Raw genomic sequence first — 22,800 nt, 5'->3', positions numbered from 1 at the left:
TTTAGATCATAGATAAGCTGCAGGTTTGCTCATGGATCATTTATGATTATTTTACACACTATGAAATACCAAGGGCAATAAGAAGGAAATATAACACAGGTTCTCATAACGAGCAGACAATCGGGAGCCATCACCATTGGTCCGCCTCGTGCGATAGGCCTGTTGCGGCAGCACCGTTGCCGCTTCGGGGATGGCGCGCCCGCTCGCCGCTTTTGCGCCCTCTCACGCCGCTTCAAAGGACGCCGCGATCTATAAAAACCCGTCTCGCGCCCCCTCGCAACGACCACACACTCCCTCCTTCCTTCTTCATTTCTCTTTCTCTCTCGCCCTCGCTCTGGCACTGCTCTGGCGCTCGCGCTCGCGTGCACTGCCCCCTTCTCCGTCCCCCCCTGCCAGGGATGGTGCCGTCTTATCCGGCCACCCGTCTTGGATCCTGCGCCCGCGGAGTCGTCGAGCCGCTGTTCTGATACCGCCTGGTTGGCCTCTGAGCCCTCCACGTCGCCCTTTCGCGATGCTACCCCGCTTGACTCTGGGATCGAGGCTGCCGGGGCGTCCGCATCCCTGTTTTTCTGCACGTGTGCCTTTCGCTGTGCCGCGCGATCGGTGATTCCAAGCAGCAGAAAGATTTACTCCCCGGTTGATTTATTCTTCTATTTTCAATTTTCATTTTCATCCTCCAAGTTTTTTCTATTTTAACTCGTGGGAAGGTCTTCTTTTCAAGACTCGGCTTGTCTTGAAGCCCCTTCCATCGGTGGGATTGCGTGCGCAGACGGAGGAGGCGGCAGCCGATCGAGCGTGTTGGGATGGCCGGTGGGCTGGTGTCCGGGGACCGGGGACCGGAGTGCTTGCTGGGCCTGAGCGATGTGGGTTGCATCGCCCTTTGAGCCACCAAGGCTGACTGCCATTGTCACAATTTCTTTCCGCGGGCCAATAGCAAAAATGCCGCCTTTCATTTGCGCTGGTGTGCGCCTGCAGGTCGGACCCGGACCAAGGCGGGCAGGGCGGTGTCAGGACTGCATGCTCTGGACATGTGAAGGCTGCAAGTGGTGAATGGCCAAACGCGATTGGAGCAGGCCACTGGTCATCAGGCTTCAGGTGGCTTTTTGGCCAGCACGGGACGCGTCAGCAGTCTCAGGGGGGGATCCAGGGATCGGAGGAATTCGCCCCTCGCCCCCTCTGCTCCCCTCTCGGATGGGAGATATGAGACTGTGAAGCGATGGAGCCTCTGCGCTGAGAGGAGCTATAAGGGGTGGCCGAGCCTCCTACAGAATTTTCAAGATACTGGCGCTTTGCGATCTGTTTTTCTCACCCGGCGCACGCCCTTCCTTCGCTCAGGCTCAATTCCCGCGTTCCTTCCTGCTCCCCTGACCGCCCCTGACTCAAAATCTCTCATAATCTTCCCCCTCAAATCCCCAATCCCCTATCCAGATGGCCCTCGCGTTTCATGTGAACAACTTCAAGCCGTGGGCGCCGCGGCGTCCGCGGCAGCCCAAGCCATTCTCACTGCGCAAATGCCCCAATTCTCGCGCTCTAGAGGCCAGAATCCCCCCTGCCCCTCCCCCTCCCCCTCTCCCAGCACCACGTTGTGATGCCTCTGCCAGCGCTCTGCTATCCCGCAAGCATGGCCTTCCTCTGAAGCCGCCGGCCGAAGTCTGCGTGCCCATCAGCAGCGATGTTCAGCCGTGTTCGCCGTTGAGCTCCCCTTCTCAATCAAGGAAGATGTCTATACCATCACCCAGTTCGAAGAATCCCCGGCATGGCGTATCATCTCTCCATGAACCTGCACATCACACCTCAAATTTACATCCCACTTCATCCCGTGATATCCGAGGTAATATCTCTGACACGCCGATCGAGCTGCCTCCCCTTGGGAGAGGCGCCACAGGGGCTGATCCGTCGTCGCCCAGTGTAACCAGCTCAGATGGTAGCTTGGAAGATTTCTTCGGGCTCCCGGATCTCCAGAACACCATCCCCATTGACCCAGCGATCCTTGCCGACGACGCGTCCTGGGCCACTAGTGACCTTCGCCGGCTTGCCCAGCAAGGTGATGATCTCGCCAGCCCAAAGGCCACTTATCCATATCCTGAACCTCCCCTGTCTATGTCCTGCGACACCCCCAACCATCACCAAGGATCCAGAGAGAGGCCTGACAGCTGGAATAGAAATTCTCAAACGGACGATGACACTCACGTTCTGGATCATCGGCAGATTCACCCCGCCCGTTGCAGCACCGACGTTGATGTGCCTTGCTCCTACAGCACGAGCGACGACTTCCTCAGCGACGCACAGGCCAGGAGACGCAAGCGAGGGCCACAGCAGCCAGAAGAACCGGCCGCAAAGCGGCTTCACGTTGCCTCTGTATCGTCTATGGAAGGTCCTTCCACAGCCCTTCGCTCCCATTTCCTGTCGCTGCAGCTCGACGAGCGTCTGCAGTTCCTTTCTTGGCTGTTTGAAGGTGCTTTGGCGAGTTGCATGCCCGACTCAGCGCCGGCAATGTGGGGAGACGGGAGTGTGCGGTCAGCCGGTCGCTCCGCTCCTCACAAGGTCGGAGAAACTCAGCGTGAGCGCGGTGAGGGGAGAAAGGGTCACAGAGACAAGCTGTGGCGATGGCTCCCCGAGGAGGACGCACGGCTCCTGAACATGGTGGAGGAGCGCCGACCCTGGCCGGAGGTGGAGAGGTGTTTTCCAGCAAGGACGGAATCGGCGCTGCGCCAGCGGGTATCTACGCTTCGGAAACAAGAGAGGGGAATGCGTACAGCCGAACCCGCTGGTGTCATAGTAGCATCTGTAGCCCCGGAGGGTGAGACGTAATGCTCATCCATGTACATGAAAGTGATATCATGATCGACCATAAAAGGCGGCCTGCCTCTCCAAGCCGTTCATCAACGGCCCTTGGTAGGCAGGTGAGGGTGGCCTCGCCTGACCGCACCCTTATCTTTCTCCTCGGGGGCCAACTGTACGCAGCCACAGCCGAATGATACCCACCCTCTTGTCCCCCTCCCCCCCCCACGGTGATTCGCATGCGACAGCCGTGGAAGGGATGCCGTTGCTGCATGAGTTCTATTTTCAGACTTCGTCCTCGGGTATTGTTGGCTGCTGCGCCGTGCTTCAATGCCTGGAGAGAGCAACCCGAGACGAGCACCCCGTGACGGCCCCCCATTTCCTGGTGTATATAGAGGGCCTCCCTCCCCCCTTGGATCCATCTTTCTTTCAATTCCTTTCCCACTTCCCATCCTACACCGCCGCGAGAGTGAAACCCGCCCAGAGGCCCTTGTCGACTCGAAGACAACCGAGCGAAACCAAAGAACCTATTTCCCCCCCACTGGAGCTCTTCAGGGTTCTTTTTTTTCCTACCCACAGCCTCCTTGCAGCACGAGCCGTTCCTAGTGAGCCGCATTTCCGGGGCACAACCATCCTTCAATCATGGCGTCAGCTGATAGTCCCCGCGACGGGCTTCGTAGCACCATCATCATCAGTTCAGATGCGGAGATGGATGAACACCAGCCCCCGGCACGAAAGCTGCGAAGAAAGAGACCCCGCACAGACTACAGCTATCCGGTGTATGAGGCTCTATTTGATGACCCAGTGCCCTCCGAAATGAGGCAGCCACCGAAAAAACGTAAAATTCCCAACTTGGACGCGGTTTTGGTAAGACTCTTCCTCGTATGGCTCATGGTGGGGCCTTTTCCTTTGCTGATATTGAGATAGGAAACCGCGAACCAGGGAATTCATAACATTTTCGAGGCGGAGCATGCGAAGAGAGAAGCGCTGGAAGAAGAAGTGCAGCACCTGCGTGCAGAAATCACTAGGAAGAATGGGCTGGTCGACAGACTCGAGACTGAAGTCCGTGAGCTGAAGCATCAATGTCAATGTCAGATCTGTTATACCATCCCATCAGGGTGGAGGACCCTTCTGTGTGGACATCGGTATTGCCCAGAATGCCTCCCCCCCATTGGCGCAACCTGCGGAATGTGTCGTCAGGTTATCACTGGTGTTATCAAGAGCTACTAGGTAGAGATTTTTATGGCCAACCCCACATCTAATATTGAAATCATGGGTGGTGGAAAGAGGCGGAGGAGTTGGAGGTCTACATGCCACTACTCACGCTAGTTGCTTTTAGCGCTGTAATTGGTGGGCCTCCAGCGGCTATTTCGGGCGCCCTGTTGGTTTCAGGAACTGTTGAATTTAATTTTTGTTTTGACTTTTTGGACTTTTGAAAATCTTTCCTACATTTTTGATCTTTTACCTTCCTCTTTTCTTTTACTAGTCAGTGCTTTCTTTGCTGTAAGTCAGCTTTTATTCTAGGACATTTCTGTCGCACTGCTGATTTTGTTGCACGCCTCTTTTTGTCCCAGGACATTTCTGTCGCACTGCTACTTTTGTTGTTGCTGTGCGACTCAGTTAGCTCAGCTTGAGATATTTCTAGACACATGAAGTTACTCGATTCGAGTGGGAGTTCTCAAGTCCCCACGCTTCACAAAGGTATTCTCTTGTATTACTTTCGACGAGCATAAAAAAGGGCCAAGTTACCGGCTACCCGTATTGGCGAAAGGGTTCGTATCAAAAATCACTTGTAAGGTTACGTACAGTGCACCAGAACTTAGCATCGCTTCCCCCTAAGCCAGCACTCTTCCGCCAACAGTCTCCCCAAGCCAGCAGTCTCCGTAAGCCAGCAGTCTCCCTAAACCAGCAGTCTCCCTAAGCCGGCAGTCTCCCTAAGCCAGTCTGGTATGAATAGATTAAAGAATAGGGGATTTTTTCCCCCTGGGGATGACATTGGGCATGACCAGGCCATGGCTGTTCTGAAGAATAGGGGATATATCGGGCATGATCAGGCCATGGTTACTCTGAAGAATAGGGGATTTTTTTCTCCCTGGGGATGACATTGGGCATGACCAGGCCATGGCTGTTCTGAAGAATAGGGGATATATCGGGCATGACCAGGCCATGGTTACTCTGAAGAATAGGGGATTTTTTTTCCCTGGGGATGACATCTGCATCCAATCCAAATCTCCTTGATCGCTCCGGCTTACGGCCGTCTCAGCAGTAGAAAGCTTTTGCCATGATTCGCGTTCGACATCGCTGAGGTCAAAGTATGTTCTTCAAGCGGGTTCGTGAGCATCAGGAGGGAGAGAGGTCTGGGGCAATAGTATCTGAAGTGGAATTTCCAAGTTCTGGAAATGTGTGTGCTGGCCAGGATAGATATAATGAAGAAGAAATAGTAAAGAACCAAACATAGAAAACGAAAGAGGAGAATGAAGAAAATGAAGAGAATGAGACTTCAATTGTTGCATAAATTTAACCATCTAACTAACTAGAAATAGAAAGGTTTCGTGAGATTGGGCCATGTTGAATCAATGCTGACATAATCCACGTGACCTCGTTCGACGACATTCGATATTCCAGTAGGCTGCCAGCAGTCCCAACCCTCCATGCTCCTGCAAATCGTCCAATTTCATCTTGGCATACACCTTGTAACCCCCGGGAACCCTCTCTATATTTCGTTGAAGGGATGGAATGGCGACAAACGGATCGGAGTCGCTAAGCAGGTTGGGACTCATTGGCCCATCGATGATGATTGGGTCTTCTGCGAGAGTGAGTGAGGCGTGAGAAATGTTTTTCACAGAGCAGGTACTGAGCCTTACCAGCAGAGCCCAAGCACTTCCACGGCTTTCCTTGTGTGCCATATCCGCGTGTTTCTTGTACATCTATCCGCCCTACAATCTGGTACATCTCATCCCCGTCTCGCTTATACACCAGCTTCAGAATCTTCACCTGAGAAAGGGGCAAGATAATGCATTCCTGATTATGCAGCGTCTCCCCCCACGCATCGCCTTCCCAACGGTCGGACACCAGGGGGATAACTTGCTCTGATCGGTCGGCTTGGATGTGGCGTTCCTCGCCCAGGCGTGGGTCAGAAAAATCAGCAAATACCTCACTTGCTGCATCCTTAGAGAGGTCGCCAGACGCAGAGAAGAGGGGCACGAGCATGGGCATGGGCATTGGATGGAGGTGCTGGGGCTTTTCGTCCGACCAAGGATCAGGAGTGTACGCTTCCAGGAGGTGCACTGTGTTTAGCTGAGGCGAGGGAGAACCGTCGGCAGGTCCAGGGGAGGTGATATTGTACGTGAAGGTAGCCATGTTGTGAGATGAGATGATGGGATGCTTTTCTCCCCTCGATCTCGATCCAGGAGGCCCTTGACGTCTTTATATATGTCCCACGTTCAACCCCCGCCTGCGAACAAAAATAGGTCGAGGCTAATTGAGGAGGGTAGCTGAGATGCGTCTTGTGTGGATTGCCAATCATCCACACCGAAGAAGCCGCCGAACCAGGGAATGTTGCATTGATGGGTGGACCAACGCAGAAGTTCTCCTGGCCACCACCCCCATGCCAACATGGGCTCTCATCGAGTGAATATCAGCTAGTCAACCTATTCAGCCCCCCCTTTTCCCCCTGGCCATGCGCCAGGAAGTCGAATCGACAAATCGCTAAACCCGGGACAAGGAGCACGGGGGTGGCATGCCTGAGGACGGCCGAACTTCACCCAACCATGTGTGCCAGTCAAAAAGTGCGCCTGGCTTCGCCTCTGTGCTCGAGCTCATGGATGTCTCGACTCTAAGCGAAAACACCAACATGAAGCAATATCCGAGGCGCGACCTGCATCGAGGCTTATAATTTTGTGATACACACCCCCACGAGTGCGGTTTGGCAATCCAATAGGGGCTTTATACGCGAAAGCAAATTGAAGGAAAATGCAAAATGCAGCTCATCCTCTGGCCCTATCATTCATTCCGGTTTCTCCAAAGGGCGCAGCAAGGTGGGCGTCAGATCAAGCAAACTTGGGCTCTCATCCAGCCAACATCGACCAGTTGAAAGGGATTCCCCCGCATTGAATCAGCACTCATACCAGTCAAACCTTTGCCCAATCCTCCTGATACGCCAGGAAGTTCAACCGGCAAACTGTTCGATCCTCTCCTCCAGTCGATAAGGTGAGGGACATGGGGCTGGCATGTAATGGAAAGACGGAACTACACCCGCAGCCAATCATCTGCGCCTGAACCAGTGCAGAAGCATCCCTGACTTCACCCCTGTGCTCCTTTTGCGAGAGGGCGTAGCGAGATGGGTATCGGGTCAGCCCGCCCTGGCGTTCCCTCCAGGAAGTAAGGACCAGGTGGAAGGGATTGCTGACAGACAGTGCAGCCAGTCCAACCAACATGAGGTTGAGGTATAAAGGGCTATAAAAGGCTCTTCCCCTCTCATTTGAATTCAGCCTTCGCCCTTCTCCAAATCTTTTACCTGCTTCAAATAGTCGCCCGTCTTGCTTCAAGTATTCACTTCCTCCTCTGCATCTCTGCACATCCTCAGCATGGATAGACAAGGAACCGAGGGCCCTCCACCACTACCCAGTCAACTTTTGTCGTCCGGTGCGCAGCAATCCACTCTTCCAGCTTATTGCGCAGTGTTGGGTGACTTTCTCGAGAAGGCGCCCTTCCAAACCTATGCCTCAGGTAAGGGTTTAATGACACCCTATCTCTGTCCTTCGACCTTGATTTCTCATCTAAGACTGCAGCTCCCCTTAACGTCCCGCCCGAGCGGCTGTCTGTTGACAGGGCCTCAAATAACTGGCCTCAGCCTCCTGGTGGTATCGAACCCGACGGCAGAGACAATATCTCAGATTCTGGGGCTACGACAGAACCGTTGGCCCATGATGAATTGGAGAATCTTCCCTATTGGTATGAGGCGCAGCAGGTTGAAAAGAGCCTTAAGATTTGTCATGTTGGAAATAAAGTATGGCGAAATAATAAATATGTTCACCGTGTGCTTTATGTGGTGGAAACATATCTCCCAGACAACTGCCTCCCTGAAAATGCGAGGCTCCGGCTGCGGAAGCAGGAGGAGAAACAAAAGAGGAGGGAGAAGGAGATGCAGCGAAAGGAACGTCTGAGCACATTACGCCCTCGACCATCAACACGCAAGTGATGGAAGATGGGATCTCAAACCACTCATTTCTTTATTTGATATTATAATACACAGTCATTTATTCATGTGCCTTCTCTTGCATTGTCGACCTGTTGCCATGTCGCCCATCTGCCGGGAACGCCCTAATATGGTTCACCCCCGGGAGTCAGTGAAGTGTGGCCCACGACCAAAACTATACTTCCCCTATGGCAGCTAGGGAATTTGCAAGAATGCCGATGAAGGCGAACCCTCAGGGAGTGTCACAATCTTGCATGAAAAGGCAGTAACGATGGAATCCCATATGGTGTCGGCATCCCTGGGGAAGTAAGCTCCTTGAGGAGCGCCGGAATTCTGAGTGAAGGCAACAAAAACTGAAATCCCATGCGGTGTCAGCATCCCTAGGGAAGTAAGCCCCTTGAGGGAGTGAGCTCCTTGGGGAGTGTCAGAATTTTGAGTGAACAGGCAACAAAGATAGAATTCCATACGGTGTCAGCATCCCCGAGGAGGTGAGCTCCTTGAGGAAGTGAGTCCCATGTGGAGTCGGAATCCTTGGGGAAGTGAGCCCTTTGGGGAAGTAAGCTCCTTGAGGAGTGCCGGAATTCTGAGTGAAAAGGCAACAAAAATAGAATCCCATGTGGTGTCAACATCCTTAGGGAATGCCACAGTTTTGAACTATTAGCCACCATAGTAAAATCCCTTGAGGAGGGCCATAATCTCAGTGGAAAAGGCCACAAAATTAAAAGTACATAGGGAGCCAACACCCATCAGGGGATGACACGATGCTGAGTGGAAAGGCCACAGAAATAATGCCCATGGGGAAAGTCATATTTTTTAAGTGAAAGGCCACTGATATTGACAATCCTTGAGGTGAAAGACCAGAATACTTGAAATCTTATTGGTTCTTGAAAGCATTCATGATTTCAGGGTTCAGCAAGTGCTATGACTTTGAGAGTGTAAATTTATAATGTAGATTCGGCGGCTCCATCATGACACATACTTGTGAAAGCAGCCAATAAAACTTCGACTAGGTATACTTTCCAAAAGGAGCTTAGTGATGATTTCAAATTAACCCTAATTTACAACATTCTATTCTTGCTTCTCAAGTTTCTCTTGCTTTCCCTTCTTCCCTGCTCTAGACTTCTGATATTTCATGTAGTTCTCGCATGTTGTTCGAGATGGAGGTGGATAATGCTTCTCCTGTTTCTGTAAGAGCTACGTCTTTCCAGGGCTGTACGCATGGCACTCACTATATCTTTATCTGGTGGTGGAAAATGGCTACTTGAATTGCCATGTTCGTTAAAATTAATTGTAAAGTACCGGTTGTCTTCATGGATGACAAGGTAGACACCTTTGCAGCGACAGTCATTGAAATAGCTACGCAGCATACGCTGCAGCGTGCCTTTCCGTCGATAACGCATCTGCACAAGGCTACTGCGCTCAGTCCATGGCTTCTTGACACGTTTCGAGCTTGGTGGTTGCATCTTGTGGCGTTTGATTCTGATGAAGATAAAGGATCTGGGACTTGCTGGTTATCACTTGACACTATGGGAAGAGCTCTCAATTTATAGCTACAGGCGAGTGCGTGGTTCATTGAGCCAAAAGGCGCATTTTAAAAGTGTACTTCTGTCGAACGTCATTTGGAGCGATCAGTCGTTTTGCTTCGGGCGCTTGCACGCGCAGGCCACGATTTGCAATCCGAAACCGTGGTCCTCCCCATTTTGGCTCGCTTCATCTCGGCCACGCGATCCGAATTCGTGGCTGGAAGAGCTCGCCAACACCCGAACGCTGAGTGGAGCGTACTGGATTATCGGTGCCAAATATGCAACACTAAAAGAAATCCAAATGGCATCTCCACCCATTCTTTATACTCGTCATCAATAGAGCAACCTCGAGTCGGGCTTCTCAAAATCAACTGTCTTAGCAGGGTTCGAAAGGGTCGATATACTCTAAAACATGGCCTCCGTTCTCAAAATAGGCCTTTCATTTCCAAAAATCTAGAAATCTAGCAGGTCCATCAGCTGGTGGTTCTGCCATGATTTCTGGATGGTGGCCGCATTCTTAGTGGTAACGCGTAACGCTGCAAGTTGTGGATGGGTCCCATCTGCAAACTAATAGGCCACGAATATTGCCCGAATACCGTGGCCCCTTTCATCCAAAAGTGTACGTCTCCTGCTCGTCCGCAGTCGGAGTCGAATTGAGAATAACGGAATGTGGATAGGGCAAATCATTTTACAATGGGGCCCCGACCTGTTTTTATGAATAGGCCACGAATCTTGTCCAAATACCGTTGCCCCTTCCGTCAAAAGTGTACTTCTGCACTTGTGCTCTGCGTCCCACCAATTCAGTTTCACGTGATGTAGATCTTTAGATCTCCCTCCGTCTCGTTACTGGAACCAACCCTTACTGTCAGATTACTCTCAGAAAATTTCAAATTTCACCCGCAATCTATTTCGCTTGCAATCCATCGCCATTCCGCTCGCTTGCTCGCCATCCATTTCGCCCGCAATCCTTTTGATTCTCCTACATAGCTCTCTGGCTTCAAAGAAGCCGCGAATGTTGCCACGTGTGATTTCTTTCAATAAAATTGCAAATGACTGGGCTTCCTTGAACTGATGATTCTCAGCAACTCTTGAGATATCAGCTGGTAGCGCACTGCAGCGCTTTCTGTTGTTGTTCCCCACTCAATATCTCTGTGTTTTTATACTGAGGAGTAAAAGCACAGAAGTATTCTGAGTACAGCATTGAAATGAGATGATTACTCTGTCAGTAAGAATAGAGGGTGGTGAAAGTTAGAACTGAAGGGCAGGGTCATCATTCAAAATTTTATAGAATTGTCGAGAGGAAAACATATTCATTTGGGCCGTGGGTCCTTGGTCGCCACAGGGCCACAGAAATCGGTTCAATGGCCTCTGCCGTCCACAGGCCAGCATGGCCACAAGTTGGTCGCCTCTGGGCCTACCAGGTCCGTGGACCGCGATCCATGGACCCGTCAGGCCTATTGGCTCCTGCCTCCAGCATGGCAACCTAGGTCACTGGACCTACTACACATGTCCTTAAGCACTGGCCATAGTATCCCTTCCCTTGGTCATTGTGCTAGTGACCACATGATGTAGTCCCTGGGCTTTTGTCAAGCTTCTTCTGCCCCTGTGCCTCTGGCCTTATTGGACTTCGGCCCTCAGGTTTGTACCCTAACCGGCCCTCTGTCAACTGGATGAGCCGCATGGGCGGAGAAGAATAGAATGCTGACTAATCTTCCTGATGGCCCCATTGCCTAATAACGTAATTCCCAAGCGAGCGAACCACCAAAACCACCGTATCCCAACTAGTTAGGTTTCAATTCGAATTATCTCAACGCAACAACGCTTAAGTTACTTACCCATTCTGCTGCCAAAAATCATCTATATTTGACGGAAGATGGAGCATGGCATGCTTGCACCCAATTCCCATGGCACGCGCATCATAGCTCCTCACGTGACTACACCGACCTCAGCAAAGTGGGGCTGGCTCTATATACCTTCAGTCCCCCGTCTACGCTAATAGTCCCCTTTCCAGACAGACGAGGAGTGACCGTGAAAGACCGCACCATTTTACGGACTCGTAGGCTGCTAGAGACAGTTTCAGGGATCGGATGGATGAGGGCGAATTGAGCAGGCTCGGAGAAACGGCCCCTGCCCTCCACGTTTCCCATTGATGTATGGCTAGCGATGTTTACAAAATTTGACTAACTTCCATCAATTATTGAACTACAACAGAAAATCAAACAAAGGCCGGTCCTGCGCCAGACATCTTCATATACAATCACCACGAACATGGAAGCAGAGGAGATCCGTAGAAACCGGCCTCACGCGGTGGGACCAAAGAATAAATACCAACATATCCCGGAACCTCCGATTTGCCTTGGACATCTGACCAGAGACATACATCGAACCTATTATTGGTATGAAGCCACGGCGGCGATAATCACGCCATCCACGTCCAATCCCACGCCGAAGGATGACCCATCGTTGAGAGAGTAGCTGCGTGGCTGCGGTTCCCTTGGGATACGGCGTCGAGTTCCGCGAAGGGAGGGAGCTGAACGGAACGTGAGCGTTTTGATGCGGGTTGAGAGAATGAGAACGGAACTGTCCTAGATCGTCTCGCCATTTCTTGTTCTCCCAGTTGCCAGTGCATAGCTTCAACGGCCCTCCAGGGGATGGACATCTCCTCTGCAATTTTCGCCCACATTTCCGACTTGAATCTGCTTGCTCTGTCAGTAAGGAGCCGGTTGTCATCAGATATCACGCCGTTTCCACCTTTCATATAATAGGGCCAACTTGGTCTTGCGATCCTCGCTCCACTCACTCCGTCTCTCAAGGTAATTCTGGTAGTGCAGGCGACAGCTGAGTGCACTTCGCCCGGGGAGTTCCTTGCTGATATCTCCCCACGCCATTCCGCGCTGCCGAAGCTCGATGATCAGAACATCTTCTTCTGGGGACCATTTTGGCCTTTTTTTGTCCGAAATTTGGCGTGCTTGGGGGCTATCGCTCTGGACGTCAGGTGCCCTTGGTTTGGGTGCTATTGGTTTGTTTTGGGCTAAGTTTTGAATTGTAGGCGCCATAGTGAAAACTGCGGCATTTTATGAGGAGAAAAGGGAAGATCGAGCGAGGGAAACAAAGTGGGAGGAGGGCTGGCTTTATATGCCTTCAGCCCACTGGTCTACGCTAATTGTCCTCCTTCGAGAGCGGATGGGAAGTGACTATGAAGGACCGCGTCGTCCACACCATTCATCTGAGCTACGGACAGTTTATTGATCGAGCATGCTCGGAGAAACGGCGCCTACGAACAGAGGGAGGTTCCTCCGCACTTCCCGTTGATGTATGGCGCGATGTTTACAAAATTTGACTAAGTTCCGTCAATTATTGAACTACGACAGAAAATCAAACAAGGCAGATCTTGTGACGGATAAAAGGCGAAGTCATGGAGATTCAACGTTAAAACAAGCAGTGTTGCCATCAGGAACAATTACTGACAAAGAAACATGAAAGAGAAACGTGAAGCAGAAAATATCTGTCCCAGTCCACCTCGCGAGAACGTCAACTCGGAGCTAACGTCTCGCCAGACAAACAGCAGAGGGCCTCCCAGATTGGCCATTAACATCAAACTTTCCATTATACAAGCATAAAACCGAGACGTAAGAATGCGTTGGGTCCGCCAGGCTTCCGCGATGGATCAAGCGTTGTGAGCCTGGGAACTCTCCGCAAGATCCTCGAAAGAGTCAGTGGGGTTGGCAATTGCTCGTGCCCTGGCGTAATTCTTCACCTTTCCCCTTTCTTTGCTGGTTTTGGCAACCCAATTCTCCACATCAGCCACTGCGTCGGTAGGCGACTGCTTGCGTTCAAGCAGGAACGATAGCAGGATCTCAGCTGGGCTGATTACCTGGTCCGGAACCTTGGCGGCAAACTCATCCGCAAGTCGCTCAATTGTTTCATCATCGAACTCCTTTCCTGTAGTGCGCTGATCCCCATCTGACCGCTTGAAAACCGTGCAGAAAAGACGAGAACTCATTTTGTGATCAGCGAGCTGAAACAAAACCTGTCTATCCACGCGGCCAGGGCGGATGAGTGCGTCATCCAAACGCTCGATGTGATTTGTCGTCATAATCAGCAATCGACCTTCCTGCGAAGAAACGCCATCCAGGGCATTAAGAAGCGCGGACAGAGATACATTTCCATGAGACTTGCTCTTCTGTGAAGGGCCTACCGCGGCCTGGCCAGTGTTTTTCGTCGTTTCACTGTCTTCCGTTCGTGCAGTACTAGCAGCATCGATATCTTCTAAGAGAATGACACAATGCGGGGGAAGCTGGGCAAACAAACTGCTTAGGCGGCTGTCGTCGATGCTCGAAAGATTGAGTACATAGATATCTAGCTCAAAACGCCCGGCGACAGATAAGCTGAAACTGGACTTCCCGGTTCCAGGAGGCCCATACAGCAGGAACCCTCTTCGATAGGGAATCCCGCGCCTTGCATACCAGCCCCGAGCTCGCTCGTCCAGGAAATCCTCGATATCTTTCAACAGGGCCGTTTTCTCGCCCTCATCCATGATGACTGTCGAGATTGGTCTGATGTCTCTTGCCTTCGCCTTCCTCCATTCACCATCATGATGCTCAAAGACTGTAGTCTTTCGCTGGATAAGTTTAAGATACTCAGCTCGGCAATCACTAAGGAGTTCTCTAAGGATTTGCGACGATCCGCCGATGCAGGAAATGGAGATCTCTTCCTTGGTGTCTTTTGCCATGCACTGGAACCGGAGCAGATGCTTCTTGTACACGAAGAAGAATGATCCATTCCAAGGTGAAAAGCGCAATGGTTTCTTCTTGTACTCTTTTGAGAGACCATCAGCATATGCTCTTCTTTGCATGCCGTCGATGCTGACGAGAGAGGAGCGAGCCCTATGGGCGAAGGGCTGCGTGGATACCCAGGCGATAAGCATATCGTACGCTTCATTGTAGTAGGAGACGTGGACGGTCGAAGCTTTCGATGGTTAGAAAGAGCTATCACTACGGGGAGAGTCACGAACTGAAATAGGCCTCCACCAATTCCGTCATGTAGCGGTACGCATATCTACCCAAAAACAGGAACATCCCGCACATGCACACCAGGTGAGCATAGCTGTTCAGGTTGCCAGCCAGGAGCTGTTGCATGGATGCAGAGATGCCGGTGAAGCCGGGGAAGAAGACATCCATAATAGAGATTTGAGACGGGGCAGTGTGGATTGGCAGAGAACCAGCACTGTTGAATGCGTTCATTCTGGAATAGGAGACGTGGTTTGGTTTTCTAAACAGATGGTATTATGTGCGATGGGTTTGGAGAGCTTGATACACAAGTGTTCTTCAATTGGCTTGATGTTTGCAGAGCTCGAATTTCTCGAGCCGTTCATTGCCTCAGGATTTGGAGGGAATAGTGTCTCCTTATATGGTGTTGCACTGGGCATCCGTCCACCGTCCCCGCATATCCAGATGCAGGGTAAATTGGACCTGGAGCATGCGAGGTGTATTGCACCATACGCCGCAAATATGCACGTTCGATCTTGTGGGCACTCATTCTGGGCTCTTGAAGCACTAAAAGGGTTTGGGCGCCAGAACCTGTAGCAATGAAGGGAGACATATGTCTGCGTTTAGTTTAATGTGTATTGTAATGTAGGGCAATGTAATGTAATGTAATGTAATGTAGCTTAATGTAATGTTTAATGTACTTAGTGATTATAGTTTAATGTAATGCAGTTTAATGTAGTTTAATGTAATGTAGTTTAATGTAATGTAATCTAATGTAATGTAGTCTAATGTAATGTAGTCTAATGTAATGTAGTTAAATGTAATGTAGTTTATTGTAAATGTGGTCTAATGTATTTAATGAAATGTAATTAATGAAATGTAATTAATTCGATGGTTAATGTGGTGCAATGCAATGCAATGAATGCATAGCTGCCTAATCGTTACCTGGCATCTACAATGACCGAGCCCCAAGAACCCTATGCATAAATGCCCGATATATGGGCGCTGCATCTTTGACAAGTCTCCAGAAATTATGGAACCAGTTTGTTATAGCCCCACTAGCTTTATTCCCCACGTGCGTCATATTTCTTGCCCCTCTTTCGCCAAACATTTTTTGTTAGGCTTCAAGAATTAACCTCACTTCTCGTGGCAAAAACAATTTTGTCATAAAACACAGCTTTTAGATCGTCTCAGGAGATTTCTCGAACTGCACGCGCCGTTCAAGATTGTACATAACGCTACCCCATTTATTGCTTTTATCTGATTACCCGTTCGTCTACTCCTTCACCCGATCAATTCGATCAGATTCGTTCCTTCTAATCCGTGTCTCCATCGCGTAATGAATGATGGCGTTATAATCGCTAACATTCCACCAGCTTCCATCGCTCTAGCCGCGCCATACAAAACGAAAAACCATAGGCAAACATGACAGGCCAGGAACAGTCAGAGGAAACAGAGGAAAAGATGGATCCTGAGGCTCCAGTGAGATACACCACGATGCGCCTTGACGATGTCGTTTGGCTAATACAATGGCATCAATCAGACAATCTACGATATTTGGAAAGCAGCAGATGGACTTTTCAAAGGAGAGAGCGTTGCAAAACGGATCACATTTATGTCAAGTAGAGATGGGTTTGCTGGGTTTGTGAGAGTCATAGGTGGTGATGAGGGATATGCCGGTCAGAATCCGAGGACGTTCGATATTCCCGCATGGCACAGTTGCGAAGTGCTGGGTTGCAAGATTAAGTTCACTCGAGCCTGAGGTCCGAGAGTCGAAATTTGTGAATTGTTTCCATCAAAACTTTGCGATCAACGACAATGTTACACGACCCGTCCTCCTCGCCTGTTGGGATAAATATTGTCACACAGCCAGATGTTTTCCCACCCTGCATTCGCTCTGTCGTCCATTGTTTGCTACTATGTATGCCTTCCAGCACTGTCTGAATGAAAGACGGGATGTCGTCCGGTCGAATTAGCGAATATGCAAACTTGATTTCTATCTGATATCAGCATCATCACGCAAAAAGGGGCGTATTCTTGCTCACGTCGGCGTTCTTCTATTTAAGAAATCAGCATCAAAACGTTAAATTTAATTGAATCAAAGGACAAACCCTGAGGGAACAGAGCCTTCATGAAGGTCTGATAACGGTTGTTACCAACCAAGCCTTGTTCTGCAGCGGTTGACTCGAAAAACCGCTTTGTCGCGAGACTCAGCTCCATATGATATGATCTGTAATCTCCAAGCTTGAGCAAATACTCTGTCGTGTTGTCAAAACGTGTTTTCCCACATTCAGTTGGTGGTATTGCCAATAAAACAGCGAGAAATAAATGGTTGTCAGCCTCTTGAATAGCTCTATACGTTCGACGGGCTCGGTTCTGTCGCCATGTAGTCACCGATGTTCCCCGTCTCAGGGAATGTTCGTCGGACTCCTTCCAAACGAAACTTAAACGACTCTTCAAGTTGTCTTTGTCGGTTTGTGTCAAGTCATCCACCTTCAATTGTTTGACCTTTTCATTGACCTTGGGAAGGTGTTTGTTGTCGGAATCTACTCCAGTTAGGGAGCATGGTTCGGTGGCGATGAGACGTTCCATTGCTGCAGCGCTGAAATATATGTGTAATGTAGTGGAATGTAATGGGGATGGGCCATTAAATACACGCGAGTTTTGGTAGACTTACGTGAACAGGTTATGTCATTTACCCCGCCCATCGGCATAAAGTCGGCCCGTAGTAACTATTTTTGGTGATCGTTGTAACACAGAGTGGATGTGCAACCTTGACCATCAGGGTCATTTGGGAATTAATGGCGAGGAGAGGGTGAGGGGGAAGGTGAGGGGCATAGCGCACAGGGTTACGACAACAGTCAAAAATACATCATATGATTCAGTCGCACTAGCCCTTCTTTCAATGACTGGTCAAAATTACACTAGGCTTTCTCTGGCGATTAAAGAAGACTCCCCTCCTCCTTCCTGTCATCATGGCCCGCCATCAAAATCAAGGCGCGTTACTCATGTTCATTACTCCGCTCCTGCATTGTTTTGAATAGTTCCATTAATAGCATAAGATGGTAAATGCAAAATTGGCTCTTTCTGAGCTGACCTCAATATGAATCCAGACTGAACTCAGAGAATTTCCTAGAGTGTACTGTACAGTACAGTAAAAATTATCATATCTTTTGAATGATAAGAATGACCGCATTTAAGAGTAAATGGCCCCTATACTATTGAGGTATGTAGGGTGACCAGGCTGCGCTTTCGATCGCGGGGCCAAAAAGTGGCAATCTTGCGGTCACTGACCCTGGTTGGAAATATCCAAGGAGGCCCCTGCGCCAAGAGAGCGAATACCAGTGCTTTCGGGCTGCGGTTTATATATTTTCCTTTGTGTTGGGGAGGCAGTAAGCTCGTACATGTAATTGAATACGTCCAAAGATAACCCGAATAGGGAGGGTCAGTGGAAATGAATAAACCAATCAAATCAAAAATCAATTAAGCTCCATGCTTAGTCATTTGTTTTGGCCAAGAAAATGTTTGGTGGTAAAATTAGCATACCACCCTGTAACTTTCCCTCTCTTTGCAATTCCTCGCACTAACTTAAGGGTCTTTTATACCATCAAAGTGGCGGGACTTTCACAAGAAGATCGCAACATTATCAAGAACCATCCTCTAACCAATTCAGATAGAAGCGAAGGAGAGGGCAGAGGTAGTAAGGGGAGATGGGGATCTTCCAATCATGATTCGCTTGCTACCTCTCGCCCTACAGCTGGTTGACCAACTGTTGTGTTTTGCGTTGTCATTGGCTCATGTCGGACCGTGACTCTAACCGCATCTGCAACACAACGGGTTGGTTTCCAAGGTTGGCCTACATTAATCCTAAATGGGAATAGGGAATAGCCGATGTTCTCAACTACGATTTCAATCCCCCTATTTTGTTCGCGCTGATTACCATTCCTGTCGCGATCGAATAGGATTAATCTCCACCCAGTTCATTGCTTGGCGGCTCTATTCGTTCTTTCATTCACGTACTGCATCAAAGCCAAGCCGGATCAACCCTCTGGCCATAATCCTCCCTTTGATTATATATACCAGCATTCGTTCCTAGCGAGCTATCTTCTCTCGCAGATATCATACATCATAACTTGCTAACAATTCTGCAGTTTGCTTCTCATTCATCATATATGGCTGAGCTTTCGGACCACGATTGCGATATCATCGCAAACCATCCTCTAAGCGACTCACTATACCGATTACAAGATCTACTTCAAGAGGCAGAACAAGCATATAATGCTACCACTGACCCTCAAGATGCAATCTGCCAAAGGGCAATATCAAAGCTTCTCACCACCTTGATGGGGGAGGAAGCCGCATTCAACCTTCGTTTTCCAGCAAGCAATAAAAATGTGGCATCTGAGCTGTCAAGATTGTTCACCTGCCTTCAAGATGGCGACTTCAGCTACGAACACTACCGCACACTAGTACGACTTAAAATCCAAAAGGCGACCAATGTCGATATCTGGAAAGCTGTCCTCGACCTCATCACCACCGTCTCGCGAGCAACCCCTCCGGCCCGAACCGTTTCATCCATTCCACAAACTCCCTGGCTGCGCAACACCAGCAGTTTCGTCAACTCTACAGAATATCGAAAACACGTTGATGCTGTGCTGAAGGAGGAGCTTGGAGAGATACACGTCGATATCCCTGGGTTCTTTGACGCGTACTTTGGAGACATTCCACAACTCACTGCAATTTCACAAGCGGTGTTGAAAGAGTGCGAGAAGGGAGACAGCCCACTTTACCGTGAAGAGGAGGGCTGGAAAGGCTGGCCTGAACTTGCGGCAGAACGAGACGTTCTGAGATGGCTGACTAACATCATCGCTGAGCTTGTACGATTAGCCGAAGCACAAGAACCGTCATGGAAGATCGACCGCAGACCTCTCGCACAGCCAAGCCAGCCACTACAGGGGTCTATCGCGGAGAGAAAGCTCGATATCGGCTTTGTCGATGATCCGACAGCCACAGAAGACTCCAGATGCCGCTGGTCGCAGATCCTTGTGCCAGGGGAGCTGAAGAACGACCCGAAATACGACAGGAAATCTGGAGCATGGTTTGATCTTGGCAGGTACGCCCGAGAGGTCCTTGCTGCGCAGGACACCCGTCGTTTCGTGCTCGGGTTCACTCTCTGCGGGCCATTCCTGCGACTATGGAACTTTGACCGCCTGGGCGGGATCGCGTCGGAGGAATTCAACATCAACCAGGACGGCCTTCAATTTGTGTCTGTTGTCCTTGGATTCCTCCTGATGAGCCGGGAGCAACTTGGGTTTGATCCCACCATCGTCACGACCGGGACCGAACGGTATATCGAGATTGAGAAAGACGGTACGAAGGAACGGCTGATCATCGACGGGATTGTCGGACGAGCACGCTGCGTCGCCGGGCGAGCCACAACCTGCTGGAAGGCACACTGTGAGACTGACAAATTACGGACGCCGCTGGTTGTCAAGGACTCCTGGCAATATCCGGAACGCACTGAGGAAGGAGAGTTGTTGCGAGAAGCGATGGCGAAGGGGGTCAAGAATGTCGCGAGGTACTATCACCACGAAACCGTTCGCATTGACGGCAAGCATGATGATGTCTCGGCTATCCGAAAGGGCCTCAGTATTCCGACGAAAGATGAGAAAGGTGGCTTTAAGGCGACAGTGCGGCGTAGTAGGTCTCAAAGAGGACAAAAGAGCCAGGGCAGCACCACCGGCCAGAAGCGATCCTCTGACTGCGTGGACACGGCATTTCCTCCTCCCCCAAGTAAGCGTACCCAGTCAAGTTCTCCGTCCAAATCTGCAGGCGGCTCAGCCCCATTCAATCGAGTTCACCGCCGCGTCGTTATCCGGGATTACGGGAAACCAATCTATGAGAGTAGTTCGAAGGCAATCCTTCTTACTGGGCTAGCCGGCTGTATTGAAGGATACATGTCACTCCACGACGAGGCTGGCCTCATCCAATGCGACGTTTCCCCGCGGAACCTGATGGTGAACGAAGACAAGGACAACCCATCATGGCCTGCCTTTCTGATCGACCTTGACCTGGCAATCAGGGTACAACGGGATGCGTCTTCCGGCGCACGGGGCAAGACTGGCACAAGAGCGTTCATGGCCATCGGTGTTTTGTACGGCGAAAAGCATTGTTTCATGCATGATCTAGAGTCGTTCTTCTGGGTCCTGTTCTGGATATGCATTCACTATGACGGCCCAGGGAAGGGAAGCACTGTCGAGCGGTTTGAGAAATGGAATTATATGAGTACTGAAGAGCTGGCGGCTGCAAAGCAAGGAGTGATAAGTGAGGAGAGCGACTTTCTTAGAATTGCTGGAGACTATTTCACACCGAGCTATCAGTCCTTGATCTCTTGTGTCAACCGTTTACGACGGCTTGTCTTTCCAAACGGCGGACGGTGGAAGACAGAAAATTCCAATCTATCCCGGAACATGATTGAAACGCTTCAAGATGCGGAAAATAACCCAGACATTGTAAACTAATGCAGATTCAGTTCTACCGTTTGATAAATTGGTCAGACAACAGTCCTTTATCTCGGCCAAGGCGCGAGATCGGAGCCTTCGAAAACATGCCTGCTTTTGCCTGCTTGTCGGGAAATTTAATTGTTACAATATTATTACGGGGAGATTTGAGAGCTTGTAAGCGTACAAAAGGGTATTGCGGACGGTTTCCTGTGCTCTTGCTTCATACATAATAATGACATTCCCCCGAACAGGTCTAATTGATATTGAAAAGTTCAAGGAATCTAATTGCAAGTCACAATTTATCAGCCTGCACTATACGGTGATACAATCAGAATGGAAAGTGAAAAGGACACACCGCAGCCTTCAGTTCGGACCTCTGGGGAAGCGGTGCCAAATGCGAACGCAGTTGAATACCCGTCTGGGGCGAAGCGTGCCGTTACCGTTCTGGGTATCCTTTTTGGAGTCTTTGTGGTGAGCGGTTATCTTGTGCCAATCCAAACATGAAGAGAATGCTAATTATATGTCCCATAGTTCGCACTTGATATTGTGAGTCAGATATCACAGCTGAAATTTTGTCTACTTCCCGTCCCTCTTCTAACTAAACTCCCCCTACTCCACGAAGAGCATAATATCAACCGCAATACCCAGAATAACAACCGAATTCAACTCCCTCGCCGATGTAGGATGGTACGGCTCCGCCTTCTTCCTCACCCTGGCCGCCACCCAGTCCATATGGGGCAATTTGTACAAATACTTCTCGCTGCGAGGCGTTTTCATCACCTCGATCGCGATATTTGAAATTGGCAGTATAACCTGCGCCGTGGCGCCCAACAGCCCAACCATCATTGCCGGGCGTGCCGTCCAGAGTAGGAAGAGAATATTGGAAGAAGAAAAAAGATTGAAGAAGGGCAAAGGCTGGATTCAAGTGAGGGGGAAAGAGCTATTTATAGCCCTTTATACCTCAACCCCATGTTGGATGGACTGGCCGCACTGTCTGTCAGCAATCCCTTCCACCTGGTCCTTAATTACTGAAGGGAACACCAGGGCGGGCTGATCCGATACCCATCTCGCTGCGCCCTCTCGCAAAAAGAGCACAGGGATGAAGTCAGGGATGCTTCTGCACTGGTTCAGGTGCAGATGATTGGCTGCGGGTGTAGTTACGTCTTTCCATTACATGCCATCCTCATGTCCCTCGCCTTATCGACTGGAGGAGAGGGTCGAACAGTTTGCCAACGTATCAGGAGGGTCGGGGCGGGGGGGAGGGGGGATCCTTTTCAACTGCTCGATTTTGGCTGGATGAGAGCCCAAGATATATATATATATATACCTTGATCTGACGCCCACCTTGCTGCGCCGTTTGGAGAAGCCGACATGAATGATAGGGCCAAAGGATGAGCTGCATTTTGGATTTTCCTTCATTTTGCTTTGGTGTATAAAGCCCCCTATAGGGTTGCCAAACCGCACACATGGGGGTGTGTATCACAAAATGATAAGCCTCGATGCAGGTCGCGCCTCGGATATTGCTTCATGGCTTCGCCTCTGTGCTCGAGCCCATGGATGTCTCGGCTCTAAGCGAAATCACCAACAGGCGCACTTTTTGACCTGCACACATGGTTGGGTTAAGTTCGGCCATCCTCGTGCATGCCACCCCCGTGCTCCTTGTCCCCGTTGGCCCACGCATCAATGCAACATTCCCCGGTTCGGCGGCTTCTTCGTGAATGATTGGCGATCCACGGAAGACGCATCTCAGCTACTATTTTTCCTACCCTCCTCGATTAGCCTCGACCTGTTTTTGTTCGCAAGCGGGG

At 50.2% G+C, this 22,800-nt stretch overlaps 10 protein-coding genes across 10 annotated transcripts; 5 read left to right on the top strand and 5 right to left on the bottom strand.

Annotated features, from left to right (window-relative positions):
* Positions 1-1,428: 1,428 nt before the first annotated feature.
* On the top strand, positions 1,429-2,811 carry HCAG_00376 (predicted protein; the record flags this gene model as incomplete). Its single annotated transcript, XM_001543280.1, has 1 exon — positions 1,429-2,811. One exon carries the CDS (start codon positions 1,429-1,431, stop codon positions 2,809-2,811), a length of 1,383 nt encoding a protein of 460 aa, XP_001543330.1.
* A 612-nt stretch (positions 2,812-3,423) lies between these two features.
* HCAG_00375 (predicted protein) lies at positions 3,424-4,011 on the top strand (the record flags this gene model as incomplete). Its single annotated transcript, XM_001543279.1, has 2 exons — positions 3,424-3,648; positions 3,709-4,011. The coding sequence occupies 2 exons, from the start codon at positions 3,424-3,426 to the stop codon at positions 4,009-4,011; spliced, it is 528 nt and encodes a 175-aa protein (XP_001543329.1).
* A 290-nt stretch (positions 4,012-4,301) lies between these two features.
* On the bottom strand, positions 4,302-6,141 carry HCAG_00374 (predicted protein; the record flags this gene model as incomplete). Its single annotated transcript, XM_001543278.1, has 5 exons — positions 4,302-4,373; positions 4,588-4,698; positions 5,034-5,082; positions 5,470-5,587; positions 5,646-6,141. The coding sequence occupies 5 exons, from the start codon at positions 6,139-6,141 to the stop codon at positions 4,302-4,304; spliced, it is 846 nt and encodes a 281-aa protein (XP_001543328.1).
* A 1,226-nt stretch (positions 6,142-7,367) lies between these two features.
* Positions 7,368-7,981, top strand: HCAG_00373 (predicted protein; the record flags this gene model as incomplete). Its single annotated transcript, XM_001543277.1, has 2 exons — positions 7,368-7,509; positions 7,572-7,981. 2 exons carry the CDS (start codon positions 7,368-7,370, stop codon positions 7,979-7,981), a joined length of 552 nt encoding a protein of 183 aa, XP_001543327.1.
* A 3,454-nt stretch (positions 7,982-11,435) lies between these two features.
* On the bottom strand, positions 11,436-12,557 carry HCAG_00372 (predicted protein; the record flags this gene model as incomplete). Its single annotated transcript, XM_001543276.1, has 3 exons — positions 11,436-11,658; positions 11,882-12,206; positions 12,302-12,557. 3 exons carry the CDS (start codon positions 12,555-12,557, stop codon positions 11,436-11,438), a joined length of 804 nt encoding a protein of 267 aa, XP_001543326.1.
* A 611-nt stretch (positions 12,558-13,168) lies between these two features.
* HCAG_00371 (predicted protein) lies at positions 13,169-14,744 on the bottom strand (the record flags this gene model as incomplete). The annotated part of the gene is made up of 2 exons (XM_001543275.1): positions 13,169-14,469; positions 14,516-14,744. 2 exons carry the CDS (start codon positions 14,742-14,744, stop codon positions 13,169-13,171), a joined length of 1,530 nt encoding a protein of 509 aa, XP_001543325.1.
* Positions 14,745-15,914: 1,170 nt separating this feature from the next.
* On the top strand, positions 15,915-16,251 carry HCAG_00370 (predicted protein; the record flags this gene model as incomplete). Its single annotated transcript, XM_001543274.1, has 2 exons — positions 15,915-15,971; positions 16,033-16,251. 2 exons carry the CDS (start codon positions 15,915-15,917, stop codon positions 16,249-16,251), a joined length of 276 nt encoding a protein of 91 aa, XP_001543324.1.
* A 253-nt stretch (positions 16,252-16,504) lies between these two features.
* Positions 16,505-17,081, bottom strand: HCAG_00369 (predicted protein; the record flags this gene model as incomplete). Its single annotated transcript, XM_001543273.1, has 2 exons — positions 16,505-16,546; positions 16,650-17,081. The coding sequence occupies 2 exons, from the start codon at positions 17,079-17,081 to the stop codon at positions 16,505-16,507; spliced, it is 474 nt and encodes a 157-aa protein (XP_001543323.1).
* Positions 17,082-18,286: 1,205 nt separating this feature from the next.
* HCAG_00368 (predicted protein) lies at positions 18,287-21,010 on the top strand (the record flags this gene model as incomplete). Its single annotated transcript, XM_001543272.1, has 3 exons — positions 18,287-18,339; positions 18,452-18,491; positions 18,641-21,010. 3 exons carry the CDS (start codon positions 18,287-18,289, stop codon positions 21,008-21,010), a joined length of 2,463 nt encoding a protein of 820 aa, XP_001543322.1.
* Positions 21,011-21,284: 274 nt separating this feature from the next.
* Positions 21,285-22,365, bottom strand: HCAG_00367 (predicted protein; the record flags this gene model as incomplete). The annotated part of the gene is made up of 4 exons (XM_001543271.1): positions 21,285-21,304; positions 21,348-21,436; positions 21,637-21,907; positions 22,320-22,365. The coding sequence occupies 4 exons, from the start codon at positions 22,363-22,365 to the stop codon at positions 21,285-21,287; spliced, it is 426 nt and encodes a 141-aa protein (XP_001543321.1).
* Positions 22,366-22,800: the final 435 nt, after the last annotated feature.

The sequence above is a fragment of the Histoplasma capsulatum genome, genomic scaffold (genome assembly GCF_000149585.1).
Source record: "Histoplasma capsulatum NAm1 scaffold_1 genomic scaffold, whole genome shotgun sequence".
Classification (NCBI taxonomy): domain Eukaryota; kingdom Fungi; phylum Ascomycota; class Eurotiomycetes; order Onygenales; family Ajellomycetaceae; genus Histoplasma; species Histoplasma mississippiense.
This window is presented reverse-complemented; position numbering and strand designations above follow the sequence as displayed.